The following is an 18,838-nucleotide window of genomic DNA, read 5'->3' on the forward strand; positions in this document are numbered from 1 at the left end:
ATCCTTGACATAGAGGTTCAACCGATAGAGATCTTCGTAGAATATGTAGGAGCTAATATGGACATCCATGTCCCTCTATTGGTTATTGACCGTGGAGTGTCTCAGGTCATGTCTGCATAGTTCTCGAACCCGCAGGGTCTGCACACTTAAGGTTCGGTGACGTTTCGGTATTATTGACTTATGTGTGTTTGGTAACCGAAAGTTGTTCGGAGTCCTGGATGAGATCACAGACATCACGAGGAGCTCCGGAATGGTCCGGAGGTAAATATTGATATATAGGAAAGTGGGTTTTGAACTCCGGAAAAAGTTTCAGGCATTTCCGGCAGTGTACCGGGTGTGACGAATGGGTTCTGGGGTCCACCAGGTGGGCCCACCCACCCCAAAGGGTATCATGGGCTGTGGGAGGACGTGGACCAGCCCTTAGTGGTCTAGACGAAGCCTTCACTAAATCCCAAGGCGGATTGGAGGTGGGAAGGAAAGAAACCCAAAGGTGAAAAAGGTGGAAAGAGTTTCCAAGTGGAGAGGAGGAATCCTACTTCTAGTAGTATTGGAGTTGGACTCCTCCACCTCCAATTTCGGCCAAACCTTGAGGGTTTGAGGCTGCCTCCTCCCCTCCCTCCCTCCTATATATACTAGAGGTTTTAGAGGTGAGGGCTAACCCTAATTGCCACGTGCTCCCTCTACTTCTCTCTAGATCTGTTCTTCCTCTAGATCGATTTTTCAGCAGCGTTTCGGCGAAGCCCTGCTGGAATAGATCCACCACCACCACCACCATGCCGCCGTGCTGGAGAACTCATCTACCTCTCCGCCCCTCTTGCTGGATCAAGAAGGCGGGGATCGTCATCGAGCTGTACGTGTGCTGAACGCGGAGGTGCCATCCGTTCGGCACTAGATCGGGATGGATCATGATGGGATCGCGGGACGGATCGTGATGGGATCGTGGGACGGATCGTGATGAGATCGCGGGACGGGCTGCGATTTGAATCGCGAAGATGTTCCACTACATCAACCGCGTTATATACGCTTCCGCTTAGTGATCTACAAGGGTATGTAGATTCACTCTCGCCTCTCGTAGATGATCATCACCATGGATAGGTATTGCGTGTGCGTAGGATTTTTGTTTTGTTTCCCATGCAACGTTCCCCAACACCCTTAGGGTGTGAAACCCTAAAGGGTGGGCACCCTCCTTACTCTCCTCCTATTTATAGTGAGGGTTTTGGGGCTGATTTGAGACAAAAATTGCCTCTTTCTCGGCGCAGCCCTACACCTCCTCCTCCTCGTCCTTCGTAGTGCTTGGTGAAGCCCTGTCGGAGTGCCACGTAGCTCCACCGTCACCACGTCGTCGTGCTGCCGGAGCTCTCCCTCAACCTTTCCTCCCTCCTTGCTGGATCAAGGCGTTGGAGACGTCATCGGGATGCACATGTGTTGAACGCGGAGGCATCGCCGTTCGGTGCATAGATCGAAATCCACCGCGATCTGAATCACTGCGAGTACGACTCCATCAACCGCGTTCTAGCAACGCTTCCGCTTAGCGATTTTCAAAGGTATGAAGATGCTCTACCCCTTTGCTCGTTGCTGGTTGCTCCTAGATAGATCCTTGGTATGGCGTAGGAAAATTTTGAAATTACTACGTTCCCCAACAATTTGAACGCAATATCATCATCCAATAGGGGTAATATTTCAAAACGAAAGGTTTTCTTTTGAGGGGCTGGCTAGAATTGCGAGAATTGCCAGGTTCTCACTATTCTGAAATGCACTAGTAATTCTGGTAATTCTTACATAATCCGTAGGGAAGAAACGAGTTCTTTTGCGAATGTAATTTTTCGACAGTAATTCTTTAGAATTGAGTCAAAAGAACTAGCCCTTCTTTTATAACAGCATGATTCTTGCTATCTTTTCTTGTTTTTAGTTTTCTTATTAAACAACAACTACATTTTATTTTATAATTGAAAATGTTATATGATTGCATAATCGTACACGACCATAACTGTATGTCTTCAATGCGTATGTTTATTGGTATTTTGTTAGGGATGTGGGCAGTTGCATTTCTATCATTAGGCATGCAGTTGCAACCGTTGTGCTCCGGTCGCAGCTTTGTGATGGTTGCCTCTCACTATACAGTCGAGACTATTTCTCTGTGGTGTTTTGTCGAGCAATTACATGTCCGTAAGTGTCATCCCAACTGTGCTTGTGAAATAAAAAAACTTTTTGACACTAGTATGGTGTTAGAAATGCTCTTATATTATCGAACAGAGGAAGTAAATAACCTCTTCTCACCCATATCCAAATACTCCCTCTGATCTAAAATGATCGCTCTTTTGCACTAAGATTGAACCAACCTTACAACGTGTTTTGTAATCTTTCAGGTAAGGGGAATGGGAATTAACGGTGGGAGTTTACTATGGGGTTATACGTGGGAAATAGACAATTGAGAGGGTGTGTGTTTGGTGGCTCATGGAAGTTACTGCTGCTACTCTAGCCTCTAGGGCTGACCTGGGCCGTGGTCCGCCCAGCTCTAGAGAAGAAAAGATTAGACACCTATAGGCCCAGCACTCACTGAGGCCCCAACCCATGGCCCAGGAGCTCACGCCTCACGCCACGCACACGCAGAGACTCCGCACTCGGCGACTCCGCACTCATCAGCCGCCGCGGCCCCCGTCACGCCGCAACCGCAGGCCACCGCCGCGCCGCCCACTGGCCACCGCCGCGCCGCCCACTGGCCACGGCGACTGCGGCACACATCAGCCGCCGCACACAGCAGCACGACGAGTTGTAATCGGCCAACCCACGACCCCACGCGGCCACAGCCCACAGGTACACGCAGCTAGCACCGGCAACCAAGGCAGCACCCAAATGAGCTCCTCCTTGAATCTGATACTCTCGTCTCTCAAGCACCAGTCTCTCCAATTCCCATGAAACACTGCAAGCTGCACATGTAGTTTCTTTGAATCATTCCCAGTTTCCTTCCCCTTAATTTCACTTAGGTCATCGTCTATTCATCTCTACCAATATGCTAGCATAAACTGGTCACTCAATTGTTGTTTACAGTTTTTTTTTAATATGTAGATAGCTATGTGGAAGGACGGTCAAAATTGTAGTGCCTGGCAGATTATTATAGTAAATTTTGGTATAGCTTGTTTTGTTTGTATCTGCTCACTTCATCTTGTAACAAATAAGAAGAGAAAGTATCCTGATTAATGGCAATAATCCAGAATTTGTTTTCGTGTGTGTGTGTTCTTTAGCTTGGCCTGCGCAGCAATTTGTTTGTAGTTCCGCCACTGCTCAGACGCCTGCGTTCCCAGCCGCGCCTCACCCACTCGCGCTGGGTGTGCCTTGGAGATGGCCGAAGCGTCATTTTTTGATAGGATGGTTTCCCAGCTTCGGTCGACATCCAAGTGAGGAAAACCTTCACATCTCTCAGTCCTACCTTTTAGTTTATTTCTGTACATCTCGGTCTGTACGTTTTTCAGCAGAACATATAGATTCCCCTTCAGGTGGTTTGGCCCTGTTTAATTTGGAAAATAGCATTCTTGCATACACTGAATACAGCGGAAGTGGCGTCATTTATCTCATTAATCCCATTTTGGAAGTGATACATAGTTTGTCTATTTATCCTGTTGCATGCCAAATATTCCAGTACAATTGGTGATAGATGGTTTGCAGAAGAGTGCAAAACTAATAGTAAAATGTTAGTGCTCATTCATTTACATCTATTTAGATCATTGTTGAAGTAGAAAGTTGAACGTGTCGTCTTATTCTTAGATGGTGGTTCGGAGAGGGCACCCCCCTGCACGCATGGGCATATGCACCCACTTTTCAAAAAACGCATTATAAGCACATTTTAAAATGTCAAAGATTCAAAAGAAAATTTCACGCATACATGTTCGCAAATATGTGTGCGCGGCACAAAATTTTGTGAATTTTTTTCTTTTTGTTTTGTCCCCGCAAAAAAGACAAATTTCAGTGCTTCTAAATGGCGTTCCACGGCACAATTTTTTGTCCCTTTTGCACAGGCCACAAAAAAAGTTATTTTTCCGTGAAACTTTATGCACGCACATAGAACATGGAGACGTACCTGTGCAACATTGTTCAAGTTTTTGTAGCATCTAGAAATGTGTTTTCCCGGGTTCATCCATGCACTTCCCTGGTGGTTGATGACTTCTTCCCTGGTGGTTCGTGACTTCTTCAATTAGGCAAGATGGATTCTATAGTCACTTGTAGGCATTCTCTTAGTGTATAATTAATTTATTATTGACAAGACAGCTTTGATTTAATCCTGTTACTGAGATATACTCCCTCTGTTCCTAAATATAAGACTTTTTAGGGCCAGTTCTTTTGGTGGCTTTTTTGAGCTTCTAGAATAAGCTGCCCCCTACCCAGCTTATTCTAGAAGCTCAACCAAAAATATATTTTTAGAAGCCTACTAGTCAAGTCTTAATTATTAGACTTTAAAAAATAATAATTTGATTGGGCTTCTAGAATAAGCTGGGTAGGGGGTGGCTTATTCCAGCTTATTCTGGAAGCCAGCAAAAGAATTGGCCCTACGATTCCAATATGGACTACATACGGAGCAAAATGAGTGAATGTACACTCTAAAATACATCTATATACATCTGTATGTAGTCCGTATTGAAATCTCTAAAAAGGCTTATATGTAGAAACGGAGGGAGTAGAAAAGATGTAACATATGTGGATAGAATATCTTCGGATATGTAGGGTATGCAATGCGATGCGTGCAACAAACTCATTACCTACTTTGCATATCTATCTAATTCTGTTTTTGTCTTGAGCATGAACGAATTTAACTAAGCTTTCTCTTAAGAATTTATTCGCTAGTGCGTGCAAGCGGTTTTTGTTTATGAATATCATTGCTCTAAAGCCGGTTATAAAACCTGTAGCTTGTTGCTTGCACTAACTCCGGAAGTCATTGTTTGCACACGGTCCGGCATGCATTGTTCGCACTCTCCCAGCTTTACAAAAAGAAGAATTTAACTCATTTCCCGTTTTTTGGGTGTATCACTATTTTATTATGTTTGAATCATCTTGTTGGTGTTGAAGGTACTACACTGGATATCCCAAGGATCTAGGGCCATCAAGAATCATACCGTTCACATCAGAGCGTCAGTTTGTGCAGCTATTACATGAAGGACGGCCTGTTGTTGTGGCCTTTACTATTAAGTATGCTAGGCTCATGTTTTTTGTTCAGAAACATAAGAATAGTTAAGTTGTCCTATATCAATAGCTTTGCACATGCTTACAACAGTAATGAAATTGCTTTTGTAGGTGCACTTATACGCAGCATCTTGACAAAGTACTAGAGGAGGCTGCTGCTACATTCTATCCTCATATAAAGTTTGTTCGGGTAAGCCAATACTCTTATTACGCCCGCAAAAAATATGCCATGAAGTATTTTCGGGTCACTTATAAGATGATGAGTTATTCTGAAAACTTTAATGCACTCTGCTTTTCTATCTGTTCAAATTACCATGGCTCGCTATTATGGAACATTGTAAAGGTTGGTTTGCTGTCTTAACTGCATGTTAATATTCAAAAGCTTGAAGTTAGTCATATCTGATATAATTTGTAGTCACATAATATAATACTACCTTTGGCGATAATCGCAAGATTAATCTAATTCATCATGCATTATAAAGTTCACCTACTTCAGTCTTCTGTTCAGCTTCAGGCACATGTGTGGAAGCTCTTTGTTTTGCGATTGTATTTTTGATGATCTTTTCTAGGCTTTTCTCTCACCTGCAAGAGAAGCAGCTCTATGGGAAGCTTAGATGTGGGAATAATTGTAGTTCTGTTATTAATTGTAGATATTATGATGTACAAAGATACGATCAATTAGTCACAAGATAGTTTAATTGCCTGCCTGTCAAATCAGACTGTCACTTTTGATTTCCTTTTCATTTGGATGCTTTTAACTTGGGTAATATCATGATACGCTATGCTTAAAATTTGTGGCTTCTTGCTTCTCATCTATACAAATTGTGCCTGCTGCCATCCTATTTGCCTGTAATCTCAAACCGATAGGAATTATTAATTTGTTCTATGTTGTCAGGTGGAATGCCCAAAGTATCCTGGGTTTTGCCTCACGAGGCAAAAGACTGAGTATCCATTTCTTGAAGTATTTTACAACCCAGAACAGGTTATGATTGTTTACTTTACCTTTCATCGGTTAACACATGTTGCCACTTATCTTTCTTTTTTCTTAATATTTGTGGCTAAAGAATGATAAGTTTGTTAATCCTTATGTGTGTTAATGGCTGTAGAATCTTTAGAGGCTCCAGCTTCTTTCTGAATGCTACCTTTAGCATTTTGGAAGTCATATGCCCTACTTTGAGGGAAATTTCGAGAACAGTTTCTCTATTATGTGCTCTCATGGTCCTCATAAGAGTGGAAGAGTGAAAAGCACATATTGCATTGCAGTCTGATTTGCATCCACCATTGCAACACTACACCGCTCCAATATTCGCAATTTAATTCCTGGTATACCAGAGAAGCACTAGTCTTCTTTTGAGGGAGAATAGATTTAAGTTCTCAGGAAACGTGTGTATTATGTGACTCCATCTAGAGATTCGTGGGATCCTTTGTCAGACTAGGGATTAGTGTTTTCATTTGCATCTCATTTCCATATTGGAGGACTCTGCTAACTTGCTCAAATATGGTCGGTTTGTTCTTTGTTGACCGTGAATGGCGTCGGTACTGTTTCTAGTTATTACTTGCTTAGCTGTGTTTAATGTGTTCCCGTTATTTCATGGCTAGGCATCGATATTATTTGGTATAGAGCTCCACATCATTTCCCCAGAATGAATTTGGTTTCCATTTCTTTCTTCCTTATTTACTTGCTCGTCGTGTTATCTGCACCTACACATCAATTCGTTGTATTGTATTTTTATCCTGGTAACATCATGCTCTGCATTTCTTAGGCTGCTAACCCAGGAAAGATCGTGGACCCGAGCGTCACAAAATACTCTGCAAAAGTCCTACCTGTAAGCAATGCCCTGAAGCGTCCTTTCATCAAAATATTCATGCATCAGTCACTTACTCCGCACTTGTCAAGTCTAATGCTATTTCCTTGTGTGCATGCAGTTCAACTATGACCAGAGCGTGTATGGATTTCGAGAGTATTTTAAGAAGTATGGGTTCAAGTATTCCGAAACAAACTAGGTTTGAGCCCTGCAGAGTTAGACAGTCCAGCTGGCATGACGAGGCCTGGTTATTAAATTTACTTTCAGCGTGTACTAACAGTGATACCGCATTCTTATGTGTCAGCACCCCCTGCATATTTGCTCTGCCTTGGCAAATCAGCAAATGGTTGAAAAAATGGCCAAGCTATTAGCTAGGTTTCCGGTATGCTCAAGATTGCAGTAGAATTTCTACATGTTGCATGTTGTTATTTGTCGAATCTCTGAACTGCATTTTCAGATTCAGTGTTAATAAAAATTCTGCGGCTGGCTATCTCGTGCGCATTATTGGACGGGCCTGTATCCGTGCAGAAATTCACCTAGCAAACTATGTACTTTTCGTTCTACTCCCTCTATAAAAGAAATATAAGAGCGTTTAGACTTAGTGATCCAGATGCTCTTATATTTCTTTACAGAGGGAGTACTTTGGAAACATAAGACCTGGAAAAAATATGCTGCGCTTCCTATGTACCGATAATCTGTATCCAAGCCGAACGTCAAAGAGCCCCATGAGCATGCACATGCTGCTCATTGTCAAAAAACATTCTGCTCAAAGCTCATACTATGAGACCGCATATATTTCTTGGAGCTTTGCTGGGAATACAAGCTGGAGTTGGAAAGTCGAGGTCCCACTATTTGCATAAACGGCAATAACTTAGAACCCGTGATATACCAGCGTTCCATCAAGCATACAGATGAAATTCTCAGCAATGTGGAAAACTGTTGCAGCCATCAAAGCGTCACATTACATCAGAGGCATAAACGCAGCCGCAGAAAAAAAAATAGTCGGCACCCTTAGGACTCCGCTTTTATCGGCTGCGGGTCAGAAGGAGCATTCATATCATTTGCAGCTTCCTCTCTTTCTTCGACGACAGCGTCGTCTTCAGTTGCCTCTTTCTGTGAAAGCATCTCCTTTAACCTTGCCAGCTCCACATCTTTAGCTTCTAATTCCTCTTGCAGAATGGAAACCTAAGGAAGAGTTGGCAGTAAAAGGGTTAGTGGGTAAAATAATCAAGCAATTCAGTAGCAACAAGAGTGACGAGTCCTACCATTTCATTTGACCTCTCAACATCGTTTGTTAGGCCATCCATGTGTTTGTACAGCCCTGACAACACAATGAAAAGGTCAAGTAGCTCCATGTTAGCATAATATCCATTAACAAGGAGCAAAGCAATTTCTGTTCCAAATGACCCAGAAATATCCATTAGCTTTAACAAATTTTATAATAAACACATACTCCCTCCGTCCCAAAATTCTTGTCTTAGATTTGTTTAGATACGAATGTATCTAGTCAAGTTTTATTATTTAGATACATTCATTTCTAGACAAAGCTAAGACAATAATTTTGGGACGGAGGGAGTATATTGGTTATTTTTGTCACTCTTTTCACATGGATGTAGCTCAACACGTACCATCGAACTGATTCCTGAGCTCATTGTTCTGGGTCTTCAGAACTGCAATTTTCATTCCAAGTTCATGGATCTGTACCAAAGATACTTCGTCATAACACATTCTGGCAAATATTAATAAGGCAACAAATTTCTCTTCCAGTATGTTGGTTGTTCAAAGAATGACCAACGATTCTTTTCCTTTCAAGGCAGAGAAAAACATAGAAAATGTATTTAAATGGCTCATATCTGTTGGCAGACTTACTTTTCCTTCAGAAGCCATTGCCCCAATTTCTTCATTTTCCTCTTGCAATGTCCTACACTTGGCCATTAGCATCTTCCCATGCTTGCTGGATGGAGTAAAATTGACAGCAGCAACATTTTCCTGCAGCTCTTTTATCTTTTTCTCTTTCTCTTCAGCCAGATTCTGGACAAAAATGGGCAATACCATCTGTTAGCCACTCGGTGTCAGGTTATGTAAGGTTCAGCCTTCCTAAGACACTAGAAAGCACACATTTTATTTTGACTCTTGAAGCATTATCAGCAATCCAGTATGGCTAGTAATATGCTTGAATCATCAACCTGTCTTCCCATATAATACATTTGCGACTTACAATTTATTCCGTAAATATTCCATTATTTTCATAATACACTCTTATTGATAGTAAAACTGCTGGGCTTTGTGCCTTTCGTACTTGTATAAGAGAACCATAGCCATTAGTTTAAGTCCTTAAGATGAGACATGCAAATACTGTCTCGTTACATATTTGACTAATAATATTACAAAAGATGGTGCAGCAAGGCATCAGAAATCTACTATAAAGGTTCTCTTAGATGTTACAATGTCGGGCTTCCAGTTTTAAAACATACTGGTACAAACAACTATTATAATTCAACATGAATTGTATGATTGAAGGAGAATTGCTGACCTTTAAGCGCGTAAATTCCTCGTGGATTGCTGGATCAAGCAATAATCGTCTCGTCTGTTGGAGCAAACAGAAAAAGGGATGTAAATAAGCTATTCAGCTTGACAACATAGGGTTTAGGAATTATTAACCGCAACTACTACGGCTTCTTAAGGAGCTTAAGGCCACATTATCAACGTAGTAATACTATCCCAAACAGTACCTAAGCCTGTTCCTATACCAAGAGGTCAATAACCAAGTCGATTAGCTTCTCTAAGAAGCAAGAGTTTGAAAGAAGTTAATCTTGCGGGTCTTTCAAAAAAAAAAAAAAGTTAATCCTGCCATGCAGGGAGTCCAAACAAAAGGGTGGTATCATAGACATGACGTGAGTGAGAACTGAGAAAGATATTTAAACGAAACATAAGGTATTTCCACTCAGTGTTCAAAGAAAATATAGATGATAGCTAGATTAGATGATAACGCACCATCTTCAGTATTCGGAGAATCTCACATTCATTATTCCGTTCCACAAAGTTTATCTTGTTGTTTAAGTGGGACTGTTAATCCTGTAATCATAGTTGCAGTGCAGCTCATGACACATGTTATTGGAATTCAGAAAAAATACATAATAGAAATTTTGTACGGTGAACCGTGCGATGTTTTTTTTTTTGGACTGTAGGCCTTAGGATGTCTGTTCACTACAGAATCTGGTGTTGACCATCTACAGATAATCCTTCAAATTAGCGAGGATGCAATTTAATAATCATAGCACATAACCTTTTTTTTATATAAGATGCAATATAGAGACCGTAGACACCTGGATCTCTAAAAGGTGATATCGCATGTAAAATTACGAACAAACTGTCCTCTGCTAGACCATAGAGAAGAACATGACTATGATACTCCTGGGTTTACTTCAATTAATATGAACCTATACAGTAGGTAACCCACTCTTTTTTTGACGGGACAGTAGGTAACCCACTTAACATGGTAGCTTACTAAATATATTACTTGCTTGCAACCTCCTCTGCCTTGTATATATTTGTTCAAGCTACTCTCATTCGTATACGTGGGTCAGTACAATTGGTATAGATAAGGGTCGACTAGTGCAGATCATGGAGGCCACTATGTCAAAAGGGGACAAAGATGAGCACACAGAAGAAAGAGCATGTACACCTTTTGACAAGGAGCAAAGTTGTGAGTTTTCCAAATAATATGATGGTATAGTTTAAATGTACTGCTGTCACCTTGCCTGATAAAGTAGTCTACATAACTGGAGCAGTACTGGTACCAAGTCCAGATTTGATTGAAATGAATCCAATACTAATTATGGTTTACCAAATTGAAGTAATAATAACTATAACTCTACAGTAAGATGTGCACAAAACAACAATGGTCAAGTCCAACATAGGCCATTTTAGCAACACAAGTATTCTCTTACAGTTTACATTCTGCAGTAGATTTAATCTAAACAGATGAACAGAACCCCCGTACAAGCAACTTTTGATAAACACTAATTCGAAGTTAAATTGGCAAGCGTAGAACAAATAGCATCACACTATTTTACCTGCATTGATGGTGGCCTCAATTGTGTTTTCAAGTCCCTAACTGCAGACTGCAAATTCATTTTAAAAAAATAGCCAACAATCAGGACAAACTAGAAGGACGCCATAAATTGATCAATTGAAATTACTAAGTACTGGTCAGATTTATCCATATTGAGATGTTTCTCCTCGTCGTAGGAGGCTCCCTGAGGGTACCTTCAATTCCGCAATCTCTTGTTCTCGTTTTGCAAATGTTACAATAAAAGCAGCTTCTCTTTTCTTCGCTTTCTCCAGCTGAGTATATAATTAAGGAACAATCAAACCGAAGCAAAGCATAACTATCTTATAAGTTTTACGAATATGACACAAGAACCAACCTGCTCCTTCAGTGACTCCTCCGACGACTTCAGGTTATTAAGATAAGTAACCACCGAAACAGGCTCTGTGTTTCAAATAAATAAACATTCTTTACTCCATTATTACCAGAAATAGGAAGAACTTGGATTTAACTTGCAAACCTGGATTGGTTCCTGCAGGTACAGCAGGAATGTTCTCAAATGCTGAATGCCACTTCTGGATTTCTGATTTAGCAGCTTCCAGTTCCACCTATGATGCATATATATGCAGCATTTCAGAAATTACAGCATTATGGATCGTGTATGTTAAGCTATGCAGAGGTAACACTGGAACAAAATGCAAACATTGGTGTAAAAAACTTCATGCATGGTGTTAGAATAAATCCGAGGCACGTAGTTGATCATCCGAGGACCAAGCAATCACACAGGCACGACACCGAGATTTGTTAACGAGGTTCACCGATATGGCTACATCCCCAGGGCGGTGTCACAATACCGCACTTTGGCCGCCCGGGCGCTGGCACACGCCGCCAGCTCCCCCTGCGTGCCTGTGCTATTATGTTGGCATAGGTTACATCATGTGTTTACCTCCTCATAATATAAGAGGCGTAGGGGTACAGGTGTCCTAATAGGACACGACTCCTACACTGTCAACACACAGTCCAAATCCAAGTCCAACTGTAACCTAACTTGTACAAATATTCGACACAATTCTAACACATGTTTGCTGAAACTACATCTCCACATTTAGTAACAGACATTAATCATTCTACTATAGAGAAATTGTCTGCTCCGTGGGTGTACTTTTAGTTGTGACTTGCCTTTCTGTTTCTCAGATGTCTAAACTTTAAGTAAAGTTCAGCTATGTCAAGCTTTATTAGTTTACACATTTTCATATGATTAAGTGGTCGAATGTTCAAAGTTGCACTATAGACTGAAAGAACCCTTCAAGGCTATTATGAAACAATGGAAGTCTGTGAGGCTTGGGTTTGGCAAATAATAATTCACTGAACGAAGAACTTTTACCGAAAACATAGTACATACTATCCCAGAATGATTGCTTGCCAATTACAGTTAAACTGCTTATACGGCTGATGGAGTGCACAGTTATTTTATACCACAATGAGGCATCACAGGGTACTTCAATTACACTAAGACAACATAAATTGAGCTCAATAAAACTGTATTCGACTAGCAAATGACAACATTGAAGAACAGTGACGGACTACACACCTGGTTTGATTCAAGATTCTCTTTGCAGGTCTGTAAACTTCAAAAGGGCGAGAGAAGTTAGTGCCATGATTACAATTAGCAATAGAACAACAGTTATTTGGTAAAAACAGCAATAGATCAAAAGTTAGATATAAGAAATATAATATACTTTTCACGAAGAGACAGAATCATTCCCGTGGCAGCACCTGGTGCACTTTCCTCCACCTTTGTCTTTCCCTGCACACAAACTTGCTGTCTTAAATGAGAGATTCTTGTTCCATGAAATTATCAAAACTTACAGGACTGTTAGGCAAGCAAGAAAGCATATGTTTAATTTTCTTACTGCATCTTTCCAAAAAAATTTTTTAATGAAAGCAGGAGAGCTGCTATATTCATTGATCAGAGAGAAATGGTACAAGAGACCGCTCGGTTAATTAAGGAAAACCGGGCTAAAACCCTAACAAACGGGCAAAACACTAGGCAAAACTAGGTCTAAACACCGCAAGTCGCAAACCACCAGCCAAAGGCCAGCTACCAGCTACTCCCCTGACAACTACCCAAACCCAACCACCACCTACAGACAAACGCACCCTCGGAAGCCATTATCATTGAAACAGCCACAGTATCTACTATCTAATGCATCAGACCATAAATTCGAGATAGAGAGAACTTCACCAAGACCAACGTGCTAAGCATTTTTCTATGATGTATCATTGCAAGCCTAATGGCAATCGTAATTTAGCATGGTAGTAAGGCCTGACTCCGACACATAAGATTTGCACGAATTATGCCAGTGGCAGAAGAAAAGAAAACGTACGCATACTAATATTTTGTACCAGGTTGAAAGAGGAAAACTACAAGAATTACCTTCTTCGAAGCGAAGACATCGTCTTCGTCGTCATCCAGATCGCCGAACTGCCTCTTCTCGCCTGCATAGAAGCAGCAGCAGCAGCAGCAAAAGGGACGTATGAACCAGGTGAGCTTCCGAGAAGCCAAAGCTCGAGCACGAACGGAAGCAGAGGCGGAGGAGGAGGGGCTGAAGAGGGATACCGGAACGGACGGGGGCGGCGTTGCGAGAGGGCGAGGCGTTGAAGTCGCGGCCGAAGGTGTCGTCTTCGTCTAGGCGGGGGGAAGGTGGGTCCGCCATGGCCTTCGCTGCCGTCGTGCAAACCGCCGAAACCCTAGCGGGATGCGCTGCCGGTCCGGCCGCCGAGGAAGTGGTGCTGCGGCGGCGAGGGTTTGGCGCTTCGCCGGCGGGATGGGACCGGTGTGGGGAGGGAGCTCTGTTTGTGGGCCTCTTGGGGGAACGAGCAGCGACGAGACACGAGACTGCGCCACGGCCCCTTTTCTTTGACGGGCTGCGCCACGGCCTCTTTTGTTTGACGGGCTGCGCCACGGCCTGTTCTCTAGTGCGTATCTTGTGTTTCCACGGCCTTTTTAAACACAAGACAAGAACAAACATTCGAATACTTTATTATTATTTTTGGAAATAAAATACTTTATTATTATCATCAGTAAACCATTCTCCTACACAAAGAACAAACCGTGCATCTTTTGAATAGCATACTTATTTACCAGCATCTCGGTTATAGCGATTTGAAATTTTACTATATAAAACTGTGCGGAGACGGTCTATTTTACACCAAGCGAGTTAATTGCATACCAGGAGGGGGTGCACAAGACCCTGTCGTTGCCCCGAGTGTTGCCTCCGCTCTTCTATGCCCTTCGACCATTGCCCGCTTCTCATTGATTGCTCGGTTAGATCCTATGGTGGCCGACGCTTCCACTTTGAGAGATTATGGCCTTCCTTGGCTGGCTTCCACCAAGCTGTGCAAGAGGTTTGGGGCTCCCTCGCCCCAGACCCATTCCGGCGATTCGTTGCACACCTCAAGTCTACGGCGTGCAGTCTTCAGCGGTGGAGTTCACGCACTACCAACACCATCTCCGCCCACCTTGACGTCGCCCGTGAGCTTATTGCCAGATTCGATGCGGCCGAGGACCTAAGGCGTCTCTCCCCGTCGAGGCATGGCTACGCCGGGAGCTCAAGCGCAAATACCTAGGGCTCGCCTCTTTGGAACGCTCCATTGCGCGCCAGCGCTCCCTCTTGCGCTGGTTGAAGGAGGGCGAGACCCCCATCCAAGATTCAGGCTTCGCACCGCATTCATAAGAACCGCATTGTGGACCTTTCTGTCAACGGGGCACGCGTATCCGACGAGGTGGGCCTTGCCAAGGCGGCCTTCGATAACTTCTCTACCCTCCTCGGGTCCCATGGCGAGAGGCACTTGACTCTCGACCTCGACGCCATCGACCACCGTCGAGCGTTCGACCTCTCATAACTTGAGGAGCCTTTCACCCCTGACAGGATTTGGGAAGCTATCAAGAAGTTGCCCTCCGGCAAGTCTCCTAGCCCGGATGGTTTCACGACCGAGTTCCTCCGCTCTTGTTAGGATACTCATTAAGAACGACCTTTGTGAGGTCTTCGATAAGTTGTATGCCCTTAATGGTCGAGCGTTCCAGTGGCTCAATGAGGCCCTCATCACCTTGTTGCCCAAGAAACCGGATGCTGACACGTTCTTTGACTTCCGTCCTATCAGCCTCATCCACTTGGTGGCCAAGCTGTTCACGAAGTTCCTTTCTCTCTGCTTGGATCCAAAGCTTGGGGAGCTCGTCTCTACGAATCAAAGTGCCTTCATTGCTCAAAGAAGCATGCACGACAATTTCCTCCTCATGCAGCAGACGGCCAGGCAATTGCACCAGCTCAAACAACCTCGGGTTATGTTGAAGCTAGATATTGCGCAGGCATTCGACTCGGTTTCCTGGCCCTTTCTCCTCCAGGTGTTGCAGCACTTGGGCTTTGGCCCACGGTGGCGGGAATGACTGTCCATCCTTATGTCCACGGCATCGACCCGTGTCTTAATCAATGGCAAACCAGGACCTCCCATCTCCCACTGTCAGGGCCTCCGTCAGGGCAACCCGGTTTCGCAGATGCTCTTCGTCTTGGTTATCGATACCCTGAACTCGTTGTTGCAGCATGCCGTGGCATCTGGCATTATCCGCCACCTTACAAGCCGTCACGCCGCCTCCAGTGTGTCCCTGTTCGCGGACGACGTGGTTGTCTTCTGCCACCCCGACGCTTCTAAGCTCACTATGGTCAGCAAGCTCCTCGATCTCTTTGGGGATGTGTCCGGCCTGCGCACGAACTTCGCCAAGTGCTTGGCCGTGCCTATCCAGTGCCCATCCTAGTCCATAGACGACATTGACGCAACTCTCAACTAACCGGTCTCCTCCTTCCCGGTGAACTACCTCGGCATGCCCCTTTGCCTCCTGAAGGTCACGCCTGCATCCCTTATGCCACTTGTCGACAAGCTCTTGCGCAAGCTCGCCACTTGGAAGGCAGCGCTCCTCATGCGCGGCGAGCGCTTAGCCTTGGTCCGCCAGGTATTGACATCCATGCCCATCCACATCCTCCTCGCCATGGCGCTTGTTGACGAGCAACTATTCCTGACTTGATGCCTCCACGGCAACTGAGTCAGAAAAGAGCTGCTCCCAATTGCTCAACAATTAGAAATTGTCTTGCAATAGCCCACCAGCGCATGGGATCGAGGCAGTTTTCGAGGGTAGAGTATTCAACCCAAATTTGTTGGTTCGCGCGACGGAAGTGAAAGAACATTCTCAAGTATTAGCAGCTGAATGTGTCAGATTCAACCACACCTGAAAGATTAGTATCTGCAAGCAAAGTGTCAACAGCAAAGTAGTATGATAACAACGGTGCCAGAAACGATCTGTTGACGGCAGACTATTCCTAACTGTTGTATCAATGGCGAGAAAATTATTGTAGCAGGTAGCAGCGGTGTAACGAGTAACAGCAGTGGCAAGGAACAACAGTAGTGACAACAGTAGCAAGTAGCAACATCAAGTAACAGTAGTGACAACAGCAGCAGGACAAAGCAAGTAACAGTAGCAGCAACAGTAGTAACAGCAGCACAACAAAGCAAGTAACAGCAGCAGAGCAAAACAAGTAACAACAGCAGTGGGACAAACTCGTAGGCAATGGGTCGGTGATTTGTTGGATGACATTCATCATGCAACAGTTATAACACGGAGAGATATGTGCCTAGCTCCCGTTCGTCAATGTGATGTAGGCATGCATTCCGTGTGTCGTCATACGTGCTTAGGGAAAAGAACTTGCATGACATCTATTGTCCATCTCTCCCGTGGCAGCGGGGTCCAAAAGGATACTGCGGGATATTAAGATTCTCCTTTTAATAAAGAATTGGACCAATACATTAGCACTTGGTGAACACATGAACTCCTCAAACTATGGTCATCATCGGGAGTGGTTCCGGTTATTGTCACTCCGGGGTTGTCGGATCATAACACATAGTAGGTAACTACAACTTGCAATATCGGATCTAAAACACACATATATTGGTGATAACATAATAATTTCAGATCTGAAATCATGGCACTCGGCCCCTAGTGACAAGCATCAAGCATGGCAAAGTAGTAGCAACATCAATCTCAAAACATAGTGGATAACAGGGAACAATCCCCGTCAAAACTAACTCGATTACATGATAGATCTCATCCTACTCATCACCGCCCAGCGAGCCTACGAATAGATTACTCACAAACGATGAAGAGCTTCATGGAATTGGAGAGGGAAGAAGGTTGATGATGACGATGGCGATGATTTCCCCTCTCCGGAGCCCAAAACGGACTCCAGATATGCCCTCCAGATGAAGAACAGGATGTGGCGGCGCCTCCGTATCACAAACACGATGAAATCTTCTCTCTTGATTTTTTCCGGGACGAAAGGGAATAAATAGCGCTGGAATTGGGGGCGGCAGAGCCACGTGGGCCCCACAAGCTTGGTAGCCGCCACCAGGGGGCGTGGCTATAGGGCTTGTGGCCCACTGGCCCGTCCCCTCCGGTGGATCTTTGCGCAGGTATTTTTCACATTTTCCAGAAATATTCTCCGTAAATTTTCAGGACGTTCCGAGAACTTTCATTTCTGCACAAAAACAACACCATGGCAATTCTGCTGAAAACAGCGTCAGTCCGGGTTAGTTCCATTCAAATCATGCAAATTAGAGTCCAAAACAAGGGCAAAAGAGTTTGGAAAAGTAGATACGATGGAGACGTATCAGCGCTCTCCCCTCATATCTTAAAGAAAGCGAACAGAATCATCCGGGACTTCCTCTGGCATGGTCGCAAGGACACCAGGACTAGCTCCTGCCTTGTCAGCTCGGCGCGCATCTGTTACCCGGTCGAGTTGGGAGGGCTCGGTATCCGGTTCCTTCATCATACTGGAGTCTCCCTTCGGGTTCGCTCGCTATGGCTTTAGGCAACTGAACCCGAGCGCCCCTGGTTCCACCTCCAGCTACCCCATGACACCGAGGCTGCTCAGTTCTTTCGGGCTTCCACCACTTGTTCAATGGCACTACCAGTCGCTTCTCGGTGGACCCATGGCTCGAGGGTAGCTCTATCTCCCTTTTGGCTTCGCCCCCAATTGCGCTCGTTCCGTCCAGGAGGTGTCGCACCTGCTCGGTTGCAGCGGCCCTGCTTGACCACACTTGGATCTCGGATATCATGGGCAAGCCGGGACCGGTGGCCATGCTTGATTATGTGGAAATATGGCGCAAGCTTCAGTACGTGCAGTTATCCCCTCAGCCAGACACCATCCGATGGCGGTAGAGCGAGAGCGGCGACTATTATGCCTCCTCCTGCTATACAACCCTATTCACTGGTGATACGTCCCAAACGTATCTATAATTTCTGCCTATTCCATGATCTTTTGGGTGACATTGTTATATGTTTTGCTACACTTTTATATCATTTTACACATATTTGAACTAACCTACTAACTCAGTGCATCCAGTGCCAGTTTCTGTCTGTGATGTCTTTTTTGCAGGGACTTTTACCCAATTTTCCAAAGCCCGAAAAAATCTAGAAAAATATATTATAAAAAATCAGCGAAACAGAAGCTTCGGGATCACCGAAGGAGGGCCAGAGGGGGTCCAGGGGCCTCCCAGGCGACTTGTTGGCGCGGCTAGGGCGCAGGCCGCGCCACGAGGTCGCGTGGGTGGGCCCCACCTCCTCTGGTGCCCTTCTTTGGCCTATATTTAGTGTTCCGTGAGGAAACCCTCACAGACTTTCTGGAATCGCGAATTTCTCCATCCTTTCGCCGCCGCAGCGCTTCCAAGATCGACAGCGTCAGGAGATGTGACAGCCTGATGC

General features: G+C 44.3%; 2 protein-coding genes across 2 annotated transcripts; one reads left to right on the plus strand and one right to left on the minus strand.

The window, feature by feature from the left end:
- Nucleotides 1-2,623: 2,623 nt before the first annotated feature.
- LOC123413290 lies at nt 2,624-7,467 on the plus strand. Its single transcript, XM_045106233.1, has 7 exons — nt 2,624-2,814; nt 3,243-3,395; nt 5,059-5,178; nt 5,284-5,362; nt 6,068-6,154; nt 6,936-6,998; nt 7,099-7,467. The coding sequence occupies exons 2-7, from the start codon at nt 3,340-3,342 to the stop codon at nt 7,174-7,176; spliced, it is 483 nt and encodes a 160-aa protein (XP_044962168.1). The 5' UTR covers nt 2,624-2,814; nt 3,243-3,339; the 3' UTR covers nt 7,177-7,467.
- Nucleotides 7,468-7,740: 273 nt separating this feature from the next.
- Nucleotides 7,741-13,938, minus strand: LOC123413289 (FKBP12-interacting protein of 37 kDa). Its single transcript, XM_045106232.1, has 13 exons — nt 13,649-13,938; nt 13,466-13,527; nt 12,768-12,835; nt 12,620-12,656; nt 11,549-11,636; nt 11,408-11,472; nt 11,247-11,324; nt 11,054-11,101; nt 9,511-9,564; nt 8,847-9,008; nt 8,606-8,675; nt 8,243-8,298; nt 7,741-8,162 (listed from the first exon to the last, which is right to left on the minus strand). The coding sequence occupies exons 1-13, from the start codon at nt 13,743-13,745 to the stop codon at nt 7,989-7,991; spliced, it is 1,059 nt and encodes a 352-aa protein (XP_044962167.1). The 5' UTR covers nt 13,746-13,938; the 3' UTR covers nt 7,741-7,988.
- Nucleotides 13,939-18,838: the final 4,900 nt, after the last annotated feature.

This window comes from Hordeum vulgare, chromosome 7H, assembly GCF_904849725.1.
Source record: "Hordeum vulgare subsp. vulgare chromosome 7H, MorexV3_pseudomolecules_assembly, whole genome shotgun sequence".
NCBI lineage: Eukaryota > Viridiplantae > Streptophyta > Magnoliopsida > Poales > Poaceae > Hordeum > Hordeum vulgare.